A 12666-nucleotide genomic window follows, 5' to 3' on the forward strand; every position below is an offset into this window, starting at 1 on the left:
TTACAGTTGGAAAAAACATTTTTAATTTAAAAAAATGTATTTTTTTTTCAGACAGGGTTTCTCTGTGTAGTCCTGGCTATCCTGGAACTCATTCTGTAGACCAGACTGGCCTCAGATTTAAAGAGATCCTCCTGCCGCTGCCTCCTGAGTGCTGGGATTAAAGATGCATGCCACAACCGCCCAGCCTGGAAACAAGATTTTAAAAATTCTTCTTATTTTTATTTTATGGCGATTTGTGTTTCGCCTGCATGTGTGTATGTGCAACATGTGTGGGGGGGATCTGTGGGGTCAGAAGAGGGTGCTGGAGCCCATGGAACGGGAGTTGGAGATGTTGTGAGTCAGCATGTGGGCGCTGGGAAACTGAATACGGGTCCTGCTGAGGAATAGCCATCTCTCAGCTCAAAGGGAGTTTCTCATATTTAAATATTTTGCCTAAATTTGGAAATGTCATAAAGAAATGGTATCTGAGCACATTTGAAACCAATATTCAGTTTTATTGGCAAGCCAAATAGAGTCTGGTTAAAGAGCTGGAAGCGTTCAGTGTGGAGATTACATTGCTTTAGAGGCACAGAGCTCTGCTTGGGCTGTTTACCGTGGTCTATTTTATCTTTTTCTTGAGGGGCTCTTGATAGTCTGAAAAGATAACTGGGGTTGGGATTGGCACAAGAACCCACCACATCCTGCAGCATTTCCATCTTCTTCGGCAACCGCCGATTTCATCTTCTATTAATTTGCAAATGTCTCGTCTGCAAATGCCTTCCAGGTTGAAACAGTGGGTCTCTGCAGCACCCAAACCACTTCTAACTGCGGAGAAGAAACCAGGGCAGCAGTTAGCCCAGTGTCTGAATGCCAAAGCATCAGCATCCTCGCACGCGAAGGCATAATAGTTCTGGACTGAGTACCTCTCTGTGAGGTCACTTATGGCAAACGTCTTAATGTTGACTGTTCTCACTCTTTCTTGCCTTCTTTCCCTCTCTCCCTTTGGATAGGGCAGAGTCAAGATTTCATGGGAAAGCATTGTATGGTAGTCAGTTGCGGTGCTAGTCTATGCTAAGCTAATATTCCCATTTTATTATTTTGATTGATATATACATATGAAGTTATACAGCAGGAGATCAAATAGTATTAGTTCATATTATGGAGTCACGGTTTCCATCAGGTGAGGCTGTCTCTGTGATGGAGCTGGTGTCTGCAGCCCTGATATACACTGAGAGACTTTGGCTCCAGACTTCGGGTGTAAGCTAACTCCTTATAACAGTGACTGTGGATCTTGCATTTCATGCAGACTTCGACCACTGGTGTGCATGGCCACAGTGGCTGTGGGATCTGGTGCGTGAGGGAGTTCACTTTGGTGACTGATTTGGTAGCCTGGAGCATAGGCGTGCGCAGAGAGCTGTTAGTGGTTTGGGTTTTTCAAGACAGGATCTCTCTCTATAGCTTTGGCTGTTCTGGAACTCGATCTGTAGAGCAGGCTGGCCTCGAACTCACAGAGATCTACCTGCCTCTGCCTCCTGAGACGAGGCAGACACCACCACCGCCCTGCTACAAGGCTAATTTTAAAGCTGGGGGTCACCACAACATGAGGATATATTAAGGGATTGTAGCATTAGGAAAGTGAGAACCACTGTTTGAGTGAGTATTCATAAGATACATAGGGTAACTCCATGTGGCGGGCATGCGGGGGATATTCCAATTGAGGTCTTAATTGGAGACTATTAAGACCTTACTCGGAGTCTCGGGTCACAATTCCACCCCTGTGAGGGAACATAGGAGCTGGGGGGAAGGGGGAGGAAATATACAGGTAGAGCAACTGAAGAGGTTTAATGACAGGGCAGAAAACAGGACACACTGTGGGGAGGAGGCCCCTGATACCCAATGGACTGAGAGACAGGAGCTCCAACAGAGCCCCCTGGAGGTACCGCAGTGGAGAACCCCTGACGATAAGTGGAGACCCAAGGAGTCCCCTGGCATGGTAGCCGCATCTCTCTGTGGGCAGAGACTACTCATAGAGGAATATGAAACAAACAACCAAGAGTTCTATTTTAGACATATTCATTTTGAAATCAAGCTTAGAGACAGCCGAGGTGCCCTTGGATCATTCATTCCAAGTCTGGAGTTCTCAGGCAAAGGCCGAGGGGGGATTTAAAGGACTGAGGCTAGCTAAGTCCTTAACAAGTGGATGAGAGTAGACGGGAGAAGAGGGCCAAGAAACTGAGCCAGGGGGCTCGCTCCAGGAGGAAGCCCAGAAAAGATGAGGGAGCAGTGGGGAAACTGAGGTGGATCAAGTGACTTCCATACTGGAGTCTTTGGGTGACTCTGGCATGTCATAAAGAGAGGAAGGGCTGACTTTGGGGAAAATCTGATAACAGGCAAAGTAAGTTAACACTGATGACTGGCTGGCTGGGCCAACAGCATGGCCGTTGTTAACACCTGTGCAGGGAGGAAGAGAAAGCTTTTTCTTAATGAGTAGGTAAAGACAAAAGCAATTTCAGTATCAGAGTTTGAGGGTTGGGGAGGATGTTCGGTTGGGATCCATTTAAGAGAGAATGGAAGGGGATGATTTCAAGGACAAGACTGCAGGTCAGGATTTTAAGGCATTTTCCACAAAATGGAACAGGAGAAGCAAAGTTTTTCTTTTCAAAGATCAGTTGAATATTAAAATGTTTGTATTTTGATGATGATAATCCAGTAGGAATATGATTAATGTTAAATCACTGATATAATGAACTGCAGCAGACAGATCCTTAAATACACAAGAGGAGATGGATATATGCAATATATATATAATATAAACACACATTTATAATAAATCTTCTAGTTTCTCTTTGAGTCTTGGGAGCACTGATGGTGATATCAACCCAGTCATCTGTGAAATAACTATTTTAAATAAGTTCTAAATTTTTTCTTGATCAGTATGACCAGATTACTATAAACTATGCTATTCTTTCAGTAAATGAACAAATAAAGTTTTTTGTTTTGTTGATCTTTTGTTTCCTTTGTTTCTTGTATTCCATTAGTTCCTCTTCAATTTATTCTTTGGGTTTATTATGATATCTTTTCTGACGTCACATAATGCATGCTCAGCCTCCTAACTTTTAGGAACCATTTGCCATTCTTTGCATCCACGCTTATGTTCAATCACCATGTCTAAAGTCCTTACCTACCGAGTCACTGCAGCTCGGTGTCTTTGTTTATTTGTCTACAGCTGTTGCCCTCTTCTCATCCTACAGGTGGAGTTTGCAAAGTGGTTTTTGTGTATAACAACTTTTATTTTTTAATGAAAGTTTTAATTTTTGTTGGTTTATATTTTGGCCCATTTCACAAAGCCAGTAAGTTCCTACTTGTTTTTGAATAATAATCACTTTGTAGGTTTGTATCTTCCCATCAAATGTCCAGGTCTTTGTGACCCTTGTTCAACATTATCTCTCCCTGACGAGATTCCATCCTTCTCCTCTGAGAGAGCAGATGCCATTATGGATGTCCCTGCCCGTGTCCTAGAAGAGCTAAGCATCTACAAAGAAATTCCCATGCCTCACAAGGCACCAGAGACACAAAAAAAGATATAGTACAGTGTGCATTTGGCATTTGGGTTAATGGTACTGGACATCTATTTTACTCTGACATAATCTTAGTGGAACTGTTGCTATTAGGTTTCTGAACCTGTAAGGTTAATTAGTTTCTGACCTTCCAAAGAGACTTTTAAACTGAAGGCCCCTCTCTATAGTCGGCCACCAACTTACCTGGGGGTAAGAGAGTCAAAAGGAAGAGGATAGTATAGAGGATCAGATGGAATCTCATGGCTGAAGGGTCCGCGATGTGAAGATGCAGAGACCTGCTCAAGTCTGAGGTCTTGGAGTATGGCAGATCCAGGGCTTTTTATGATGGTTTTAGGTCTGTGGTTTGTTCTTGGCTAGCAGAGCCTAACCAACAGAGAATAACTTATTCTCCCACATGGAATCTTCAAACACACAAGAGGACACAAATGTGGCAATAATTCAATGGGTGAAAATCAGTAGACCTAAAATAGTCAATATAGTTGTTGAGGGAAAGAACAAAGTCAAAGACCAACCAATACCCAACTTCGATACTTACTGTAATATAAACTCACAATAATAAAGCTATATCACAAACTAGTAAATCAATGCATCAACAGAAGATAAAAGTCCCAGAATTAGACTTACACAAAAATAGTTTGTCAAAAACCAAAGGTAACTCGTTGGGAAAAAATAAATTTCTCAACAAATAATGCTATAGCAAAACTTGAAACCCATATTTAGAACTATGTATCTAAGTATATATCTTATAACTGTCACAAAAATTAAGATGGATGATATTGCTCAACATAAAACAGAGTGACGTGATGCCGAGAAAATAATGTTGGAAACTATCTAGGCAACCTAAGATTTAGCGTTGACTCCTTAAAAGATGAAATTTCAAAAGCGGGACTTAGAAATGACAGAAACGACAACTTAGACTTCATTCAAATAAGAACTTTCCTTACGTGGAAGGCATTCCTAGGAAGATGGGAAGGACGTGACGGTTGGAGGAGAGTCTTTATAAAATATCTAATAAAGTACTGGGATCCAAAATACACAAACAATGCCTAAAAATCGATGAGGAAGCCAGCAACACAAACTTAGGTCAAAAGAACGAGCAAGAATTTTTACCAGCGATGGGCAGTAAGCAAATAAGCTGAAAAGACAAAGAAGAAAACTCACTCAGCGTCATACTTTATCGCAGTTGTGAACACTGAAGTAAAATCCCATTACAGAACGAGTGGCGCTACACTATTGGATATCAGGAAAGGTGTGAAGAACAGGAGTGTCCACTCAGCTTAGGACACCAGCATAACTTTGCCACTGAGTGAAAATGTTCAAGTTTATCTTCACCATGTTAATCCTCAGAATCTACCTAAATAGAGAGTTATATACTCATGCAAAACCTGCAGGTGAACTATATAATTAATAGCAAAATTAATAGGAAAGAATACACCTTCTGGAATGAACATCTGGATCAAACATCTGGATCGCACATCTGGATTGCACACCTGGACCGCGCATCTGGATCGCGCATCTTAATCACACATCTGGAATGAATTTCTGGATCGCACATCTGGATTGCATATCTGGATCGCACACCTGGACCGCGCATCTGGATCGCGCATCTGGATAACACATCTGGAATGAACATCTGGATCGCACATCTGGAATGAACATCTGGATCGAACATCTGGATCGCACATCTGGACCACACATCTGGATCGAACATCTGGATCGCATATCTGGATCAAACATCTGGATCGCACATCTGGATCGAACATCTGGATCGCACATCTGGATCGAACATCTGGATCGCACATCTGGATCACACATCTGGAATGAACATCTGGATCGAACATCTGGATCACACTTCTGGAATGAACATCTGGATCAAACATCTGGATCGAACATCTGGATCACACATCTGGATCGCAAACCTGGATCGCACATCTGGAATGAACATCTGGAATGAACATCTGGATCGCACATCTGGACCACACATCTGGATTAAACATCTGGATCGCACATCTGGATCGCACATCTGGATCGCAAATCTGGATCGCACATCTGGATCGAACATCTGGATCGCATATCTGGATCACACATCTGGAATGAACATCTGGATCGCACATCTGGATCAAACATCTGGATCGCACATCTGGATCGCACATCTGCATCGCACATCTGGATCGCAAATGGATCACACATCTGGATCGAACATCTGGATCACACTTCTGGAATGAACATCTGGATCAAACATCTGGATCGCACACATGGATCGCACATCTGGATCACACATCTGGATCGCAAATCTGGATTGCACATCTGGATCGCACATCTGGAATGAACATCTGGATCACACATCTGGAATGAACATCTGGATCAAACATCTGGATTACACATCTGGATCGCACATCTGGAATGAACAATTGGATCACAAATCTGGAATGGACATCTGGATCGCACATCTGGATAGAACATCTGGATCAAACATCTGGATCACACATCTGGAATGAACATCTGGATCAAACATCTGGATCGCACATCTGGAATGAACATCTGGATTGCACATCCGGATCGCACAACTGGACCGCGCATCTGGATCGCACATCTGGATCGCACATCATGAATGAACATCTGGATCAAACATCTGGATCGCACATCATGAATGAACATCTGGTACAAACACCTGGATCGCACACTTGGATCGCGGTGGGCGGATGCAAAGGGACAGGGAATGAATGGAATCAAGAACAACACATAGAATCAATTTTTTAAAAAATTAAGAGTACTAGCTGCTCTTCCAAAGGACCCAAGGCTGATTTTCAGCCCCACACTGCCCTTCACAACCTACAACCTTTTGTAAGCCCAGTTCAAGGAGATCAACTCCCTTTTCTGGCCTCTGCAGGCAGTGCGCACACATGAAGCGTGGACGTACACACAGGCAATAACACACACACACACACACACACACCATAAACATAAATAAATGACATCAGAGGCCTCGAGAGACTGGTTGCCCCTGCAGAGGTCCCAGGTTCGGTTCCTAGCAACCCGATTCACACAGGTGTCTTAACCCTAGCTGACTGCCCACGGCTGGATGAAGTCACCTGAAATCCCTTACACAGTCCCTTCTGCATTGAGGCCTGAGCTAGAGAGGAGGTTCTGTTCATTCAGCTAAGGAAAACTAGACCTTGTGGTGGATGGAGCAAGAGGAGGTATGGTCAGGGCGATGCTGTACCAGGAAGGGCTCCTCACAGCCGGTGCCTAGCACTTTGCCGGGATTTACAGCCAAATGGTTAGCTCTCGTGTGGGAAAATTGTCTATGTGGGTAAGTGTGAAGGCATACATAATCTGTAAGCGATTGTGCCATTCGTTCATAGGAGCAAAACACCAAACTGTTAGTTGGGGCTTTTCTTTTTGAAGTATTTAAAAAGCAAAATATTTAAAATTTTAAAATGTAAAGCAAAAATTAATCAGTAGAAGTTTGATTTTTCTATTGATTAATTTAAATTTATTTCTATTTCTATTGATTAATGAAGCTAGAAGCTTTTAGCCTCTTCTGTTAGCTTTCAACCTCTCTCTCCCTCCACCCTCTCTATTTGATTTTTTTGCTTAAATATGTTTCTGATTAATTATCATACACTTAATGTCTTCATATATTATGCCAAATCGTTTTCTCCCTTCCTTACTCCAGTCCTCTCTCCTCTCCCTAGAGCTCCCTTCCTCTCCACTCTGATATGGTCTGGAAATCTCTGCATTCTATCTTCTAATTTATTTGTTCTGTTTGTGCAGATTTAACTATGTTTTATAATTTTATCTTCATTGATCCCAGTTGTTAATCTGTTGAATTTCTATTACAGTTGGAAAAAACATTTTTAATTAAAAAAAAATGTATTTTTTTTTTCAGACAGGGTTTCTCTGTGTAGTCCTGGCTATCCTGGAACTCATTCTGTAGACCAGACTGGCCTCAGATTTAAAGAGATCCTCCTGCCGCTGCCTCCTGAGTGCTGGGATTAAAGATGCATGCCACAACCGCCCAGCCTGGAAACAAGATTTTAAAAATTCTTCTTATTTTTATTTTATGGCGATTTGTGTTTCGCCTGCATGTGTGTATGTGCAACATGTGTGTGGGGGGGATCTGTGGGGTCAGAAGAGGGTGCTGGAGCCCCTGGAACGGGAGTTGGAGATGTTGTGAGTCAGCATGTGGGCGCTGGGAAACTGAATACGGGTCCTGCTGAGGAATAGCCATCTCTCAGCTCAAAGGGAGTTTCTCATATTTAAATATTTTGCCTAAATTTGGAAATGTCAAAAAGAAATGGTATCTGAGCACATTTGAAACCAATATTCAGTTTTATTGGCAAGCCAAATAGAGTCTGGTTAAAGAGCTGGAAGCGCTCAGTGTGGAGATTACATTGCTTTAGAGGCACAGAGCTCTGCTTGGGCTGTTTACCGTGGTCTATTTTATCTTTTTCTTGAGGGGCTCTTGATAGTCTGAAAAGATAACTGGGGTTGGGATTGGCACAAGAACCCACCACATCCTGCAGCATTTCCATCTTCTTCGGCAACCGCCGATTTCATCTTCTATTAATTTGCAAATGTCTCGTCTGCAAATGCCTTCCAGGTTGAAACAGTGGGTCTCTGCAGCACCCAAACCACTTCTAACTGCGGAGAAGAAACCAGGGCAGCAGTTAGCCCAGTGTCTGAATGCCAAAGCATCAGCATCCTCGCACGCGAAGGCATAATAGTTCTGGACTGAGTACCTCTCTCTGTGAGGGAAAGGAGTCAGATCAAAGATCCGCTAAGTAGCTGTTTCACACTGACCCCACACTCACGCTCTCTCCCCTTCTCCCGCAGCCTGCTCTTTGATTTTCTTATAAATACACGGGAAGTCTAGATAAAGCTGCAGAAGTGACTTGGTTAAATATCAGACTGAAACAAGAAGGGTAGGGACAAAACAGATTCCCCGGATATACTGCTGTCTTCATCAATGTACTCCTTTATGCAGAATGTCAACAAATCCTTGCTGTTCACTCACCGAACACTTTTCTTTCTAAGAAAGAACAGTACAAATGGCATAAAGCCTCCCTTACTAACACAGAGGTTACAACTGGTCAAGGAATCTAACCATACAAACAAAACAAACAAACAATCCATAGAGTAATGAGGTGATTCAAAAGTGGCAAATGTTCCAGACAAAAATAATACAATAAGGAATCAGATACAACCTGGAGGACAGAAGCAAGAAGACGGACAGAGACTGCTTTCTGAGGTGGTGAAAACAATAAGCAATTATCCAAGCGGAAGCAAAAGAGCACTCAGGACGGCAAGACCTGAGTCCTCAGACTAAGACTTTGATGGATGAGCATGTCAGAAAAAGTCAGCTGAGATTAAACATAGACTCCTGAGATTAAACATAGACTCCAGCTGGTACCAGGCTCACGGGCCGTGGTGAGGAGGAAGATTCACATCTCTGATGCTGTGGTTGCCTTACTTCGTCTCCTTTCAGGTCACTTATGGCAAACGTCTTAATGTTGACTGTTCTCACTCTTTCTTGCCTTCTTTCCCTCTCTCCCTTTGGATAGGGCAGAGTCAAGATTTCATGGGAAAGCATTGTATGGTCGTCAGTTGCGGTGCTAGTCTATGCTAAGCTAATATTCCCATTTTATTATTTTGATTGATATATACATATGAAGTTATACAGCAGGAGATCAAATAGTATTAGTTCATATTATGGAGTCACGGTTTCCATCAGGTGAGGCTGTCTCTGTGATGGAGCTGGTGTCTGCAGCCCTGATATACACTGAGAGACTTTGGCTCCAGACTTCGGGTGTAAGCTAACTCCTTATAACAGTGACTGTGGATCTTGCATTTCATGCAGACTTCGACCACTGGTGTGTATGGCCACAGTGGCTGTGGGATCTGGTGCGTGAGGGAGTTCACTTTGGTGACTGATTTGGTAGCCTGGAGCATAGGCGTGCGCAGAGAGCTGTTAGTGGTTTGGGTTTTTCAAGACAGGATCTCTCTCTATAGCTTTGGCTGTTCTGGAACTCGCTCTGTAGAGCAGGCTGGCCTCGAACTCACAGAGATCTACCTGCCTCTGCCTCCTGAGACGAGGCAGACACCACCACCGCCCTGCTACAAGACTAATTTTAAAGCTGGGGGGGGTCACCACAACATGAGGATATATTAAGGGATTGTAGCATTAGGAAAGTGAGAACCACTGTTTGAGTGAGTATTCATAAGATACATAGGGTAACTCCATGTGGCGGGCATGCGGGGGATATTCCAATTGAGGTCTTAATTGGAGACTATTAAGACCTTACTCGGAGTCTCGGGTCACAATTCCACCCCTGTAAAGGGAACATAGGAGCTGGGGGGAAGGGGGAGGAAATATACAGGTAGAGCGACTGAAGAGGTTTAATGACAGGGCAGAAAACAGGACACACTGTGGGGAGGAGGCCCCGGATACCCAATGGACTGAGAGACAGGAGCTCCAACAGAGCCCCCTGGAGGTACCGCAGTGGAGAACCCCTGACGATAAGTGGAGACCCAAGGAGTCCCCTGGCATGGTGGCCGCAGCTCTCTGTGGGCAGAGACTACTCATAGAGGAATATGAAACAAACAACCAAGAGTTCTATTTTAGACATATTCATTTTGAAATCAAGCTTAGAGACAGCCGAGGTGCCCTTGGATCATTCATTCCAAGTCTGGAGTTCTCAGGCAAAGTCCGAGGGGGGATTTAAAGGACTGAGGCTAGCTAAGTCCTTAACAAGTGGATGAGAGTAGATGGGAGAAGAGGGCCAAGAAACTGAGCCCGGGGGCTCGCTCCAGGAGGAAGCCCAGAAAAGATGAGGGAGCAGTGGGGAAACTGAGGTGGATCAAGTGACTTCCATACTGGAGTCTTTGGGTGACTCTGGCATGTCATAAAGAGAGGAAGGGCTGACTTTGGGGAAAATCTGCTAACAGGCAAAGTAAGTTAACACTGATGACTGGCTGGCTGGGCCAACAGCATGGCTGTTGTTAACACTTGTGCAGGGAGGAAGAGAAAGCTTTTTCTTAATGAGTAGGTAAAGACAAAAGCAATTTCAGTATCAGAGTTTGAGGGTTGGGGAGGATGTTCGGTTGGGATCCATTTAAGAGAGAATGGAAGGGGATGATTTCAAGGACAAGACTGCAGGTCAGGATTTTAGGCATTTTCCACAAAATGGAACAGGAGAAGCAAAGTTTTTCTTTTCAAAGATCAGTTGAATATTAAAATGTTTGTATTTTGATGATGATAATCCAGTAGGAATATGATTAATGTTAAATCACTGATATAATGAACTGCAGCAGACAGATCCTTAAATACACAAGAGGAGATGGATATATGCAATATATATATAATATAAACGCGCATTTATAATAAATCTTCTAGCTTCTCTTTGAGTCTTGGGAGCACTGATGGTGATATCAACCCAGTCATCTGTGAAATAACTATTTTAAATAAGTTCTAAATTTTTTCTTGATCAGTATTACCAGATTACTATAAACTATGCTATTCTTTCAGTAAATGAATAAATAAAGTTTTTTGTTTTGTTGATCTTTTGTTTCCTTTGTTTCTTGTATTCCATTAGTTCCTCTTCAATTTATTCTTTGGGTTTATTATGATATCTTTTCTGACGTCACATAATGCATGCTCAGCCTCCTAACTTTTAGGAACCGTTTGCCATTCTTTGCATCCACGCTTATGTTCAATCACCATGTCTAAAGTTCTTACCTACCGAGTCACTGCAGCTCAGTGTCTTTTTTTATTTGTCTACAGCTGTTGCCCTCTTCTCATCCCACAGGTCTAGTTTGCAAAGTGGTTTTTGTGTATAACAACTTTTATTTTTTAATAAAAGTTTTAATTTTTGTTGGTTTATATTTTGGCCCATTTCACAAAGCCAGTAAGTTCCTACTTGTTTTGGAATAATAATCACTTTGTAGGTTTGTATCTTCCCATCAAATGTCCAGGTCTTTGTGACCCTTGTTCAACATTATCTCTCCCTGATGAGATTCCATCCTTCTCCTCTGAGAGAGCAGATGCCATTATGGATGTCCCTGCCCGTGTCCTAGAAGAGCTGAGCATCTACAAAGAAATTCCCATGCCTCACAAGGCACCAGAGACACAAAAAACCGATATAGTACAGTGTGCATTTGGCATTTGGGTTAATGGTACTGGACATCTATTTTACTCTGACATAATCTTAGTGGAACTGTTGCTATTAGGTTTCTGAACCTGTAAGGTTAATTAGTTTCTGACCTTCCAAAGAGACTTTTAAACTGAAGGCCCCTCTCTATAGTCGGCCACCAACTTACCTGGGGGTAAGAGAGTCAAAAGGAAGAGGATAGTATAGAGGATCAGATGGAATCTCATGGCTGAAGGGTCCGCGATGTGAAGACGCAGAGACCTGCTCAAGTCTGAGGTCTTGGAGTATGGCAGATCCAGGGCTTTTTATGATGGTTTTAGGTCTGTGGTTTGTTCTTGGCTAGCAGAGCCTAACCAACAGAGAATAACTTATTCTCCCACATGGAATCTTCAAACACACAAGAGGACACAAATGTGGCAATAATTCAATGGGTGAAAATCAGTAGACCTAAAATAGTCAATATAGTTGTTGAGGGAAAGAACAAAGTCAAAGACCAACCAATACCCAACTTCGATACTTACTGTAATATAAACTCACAATAATAAAGCTATATCACAAACTAGTAAATCAATGCATCAACAGAAGATAAAAGTCCCAGAATTAGACTTACACAAAAATAGTTTGTCAAAAACCAAAGGTAACTCGTTGGGAAAAAATAAATTTCTCAACAAATAATGCTATAGCAAAACTTGAAACCCATATTTAGAACTATGTATCTAAGTATATATCTTATAACTGTCACAAAAATTAAGATGGATGATATTGCTCAACATAAAACAGAGGGACGTGATGCCGAGAAAATAATGTTGGAAACTATCCAGGCAACCTAAGATTTAGCGTTGACTCCTTAAAAGGTGAAATTTCAAAAGCGGGACTTAGAAATTACAGAAACGACAACTTAGACTTCATTCAAATAAGAACTTTCCTTACGTGGAAGGCATTCCTAGGAAGATGGG

At 42.5% G+C, this 12666-nt stretch overlaps 2 protein-coding genes across 2 annotated transcripts; both read right to left on the minus strand.

Annotated features, from left to right (window-relative positions):
- Window positions 1-598: 598 nt before the first annotated feature.
- LOC142835478 (beta-defensin 109-like) lies at window positions 599-3798 on the minus strand. Its single transcript, XM_075948931.1, has 2 exons — window positions 3741-3798; window positions 599-804 (listed from the first exon to the last, which is right to left on the minus strand). The coding sequence occupies exons 1-2, from the start codon at window positions 3796-3798 to the stop codon at window positions 599-601; spliced, it is 264 nt and encodes an 87-aa protein (XP_075805046.1).
- Window positions 3799-7998: 4200 nt separating this feature from the next.
- LOC142835479 (beta-defensin 109-like) lies at window positions 7999-11937 on the minus strand. The gene is made up of 2 exons (XM_075948932.1): window positions 11880-11937; window positions 7999-8204 (listed from the first exon to the last, which is right to left on the minus strand). The coding sequence occupies exons 1-2, from the start codon at window positions 11935-11937 to the stop codon at window positions 7999-8001; spliced, it is 264 nt and encodes an 87-aa protein (XP_075805047.1).
- Window positions 11938-12666: the final 729 nt, after the last annotated feature.

This window comes from Microtus pennsylvanicus, chromosome 15 (genome assembly GCF_037038515.1).
Source record: "Microtus pennsylvanicus isolate mMicPen1 chromosome 15, mMicPen1.hap1, whole genome shotgun sequence".
Lineage (NCBI taxonomy): Eukaryota > Metazoa > Chordata > Mammalia > Rodentia > Cricetidae > Microtus > Microtus pennsylvanicus.

Excerpts from the sequence above, each read along its gene's own strand:
- LOC142835478 (XM_075948931.1), bottom strand. The coding sequence starts at position 3,798 with ATGAGATTCCATCTGATCCTCTATACTATCCTCTTCCTTTTGACTCTC. Across the intron at positions 805-3,740 it reads TTTGACTCTCTTACCCCCAG|TTAGAAGTGGTTTGGGTGCT; the intron begins GTAAGTTGGTGG and ends TCTTCTCCGCAG.
- LOC142835479 (XM_075948932.1), bottom strand. The coding sequence starts at position 11,937 with ATGAGATTCCATCTGATCCTCTATACTATCCTCTTCCTTTTGACTCTC. Across the intron at positions 8,205-11,879 it reads TTTGACTCTCTTACCCCCAG|TTAGAAGTGGTTTGGGTGCT; the intron begins GTAAGTTGGTGG and ends TCTTCTCCGCAG.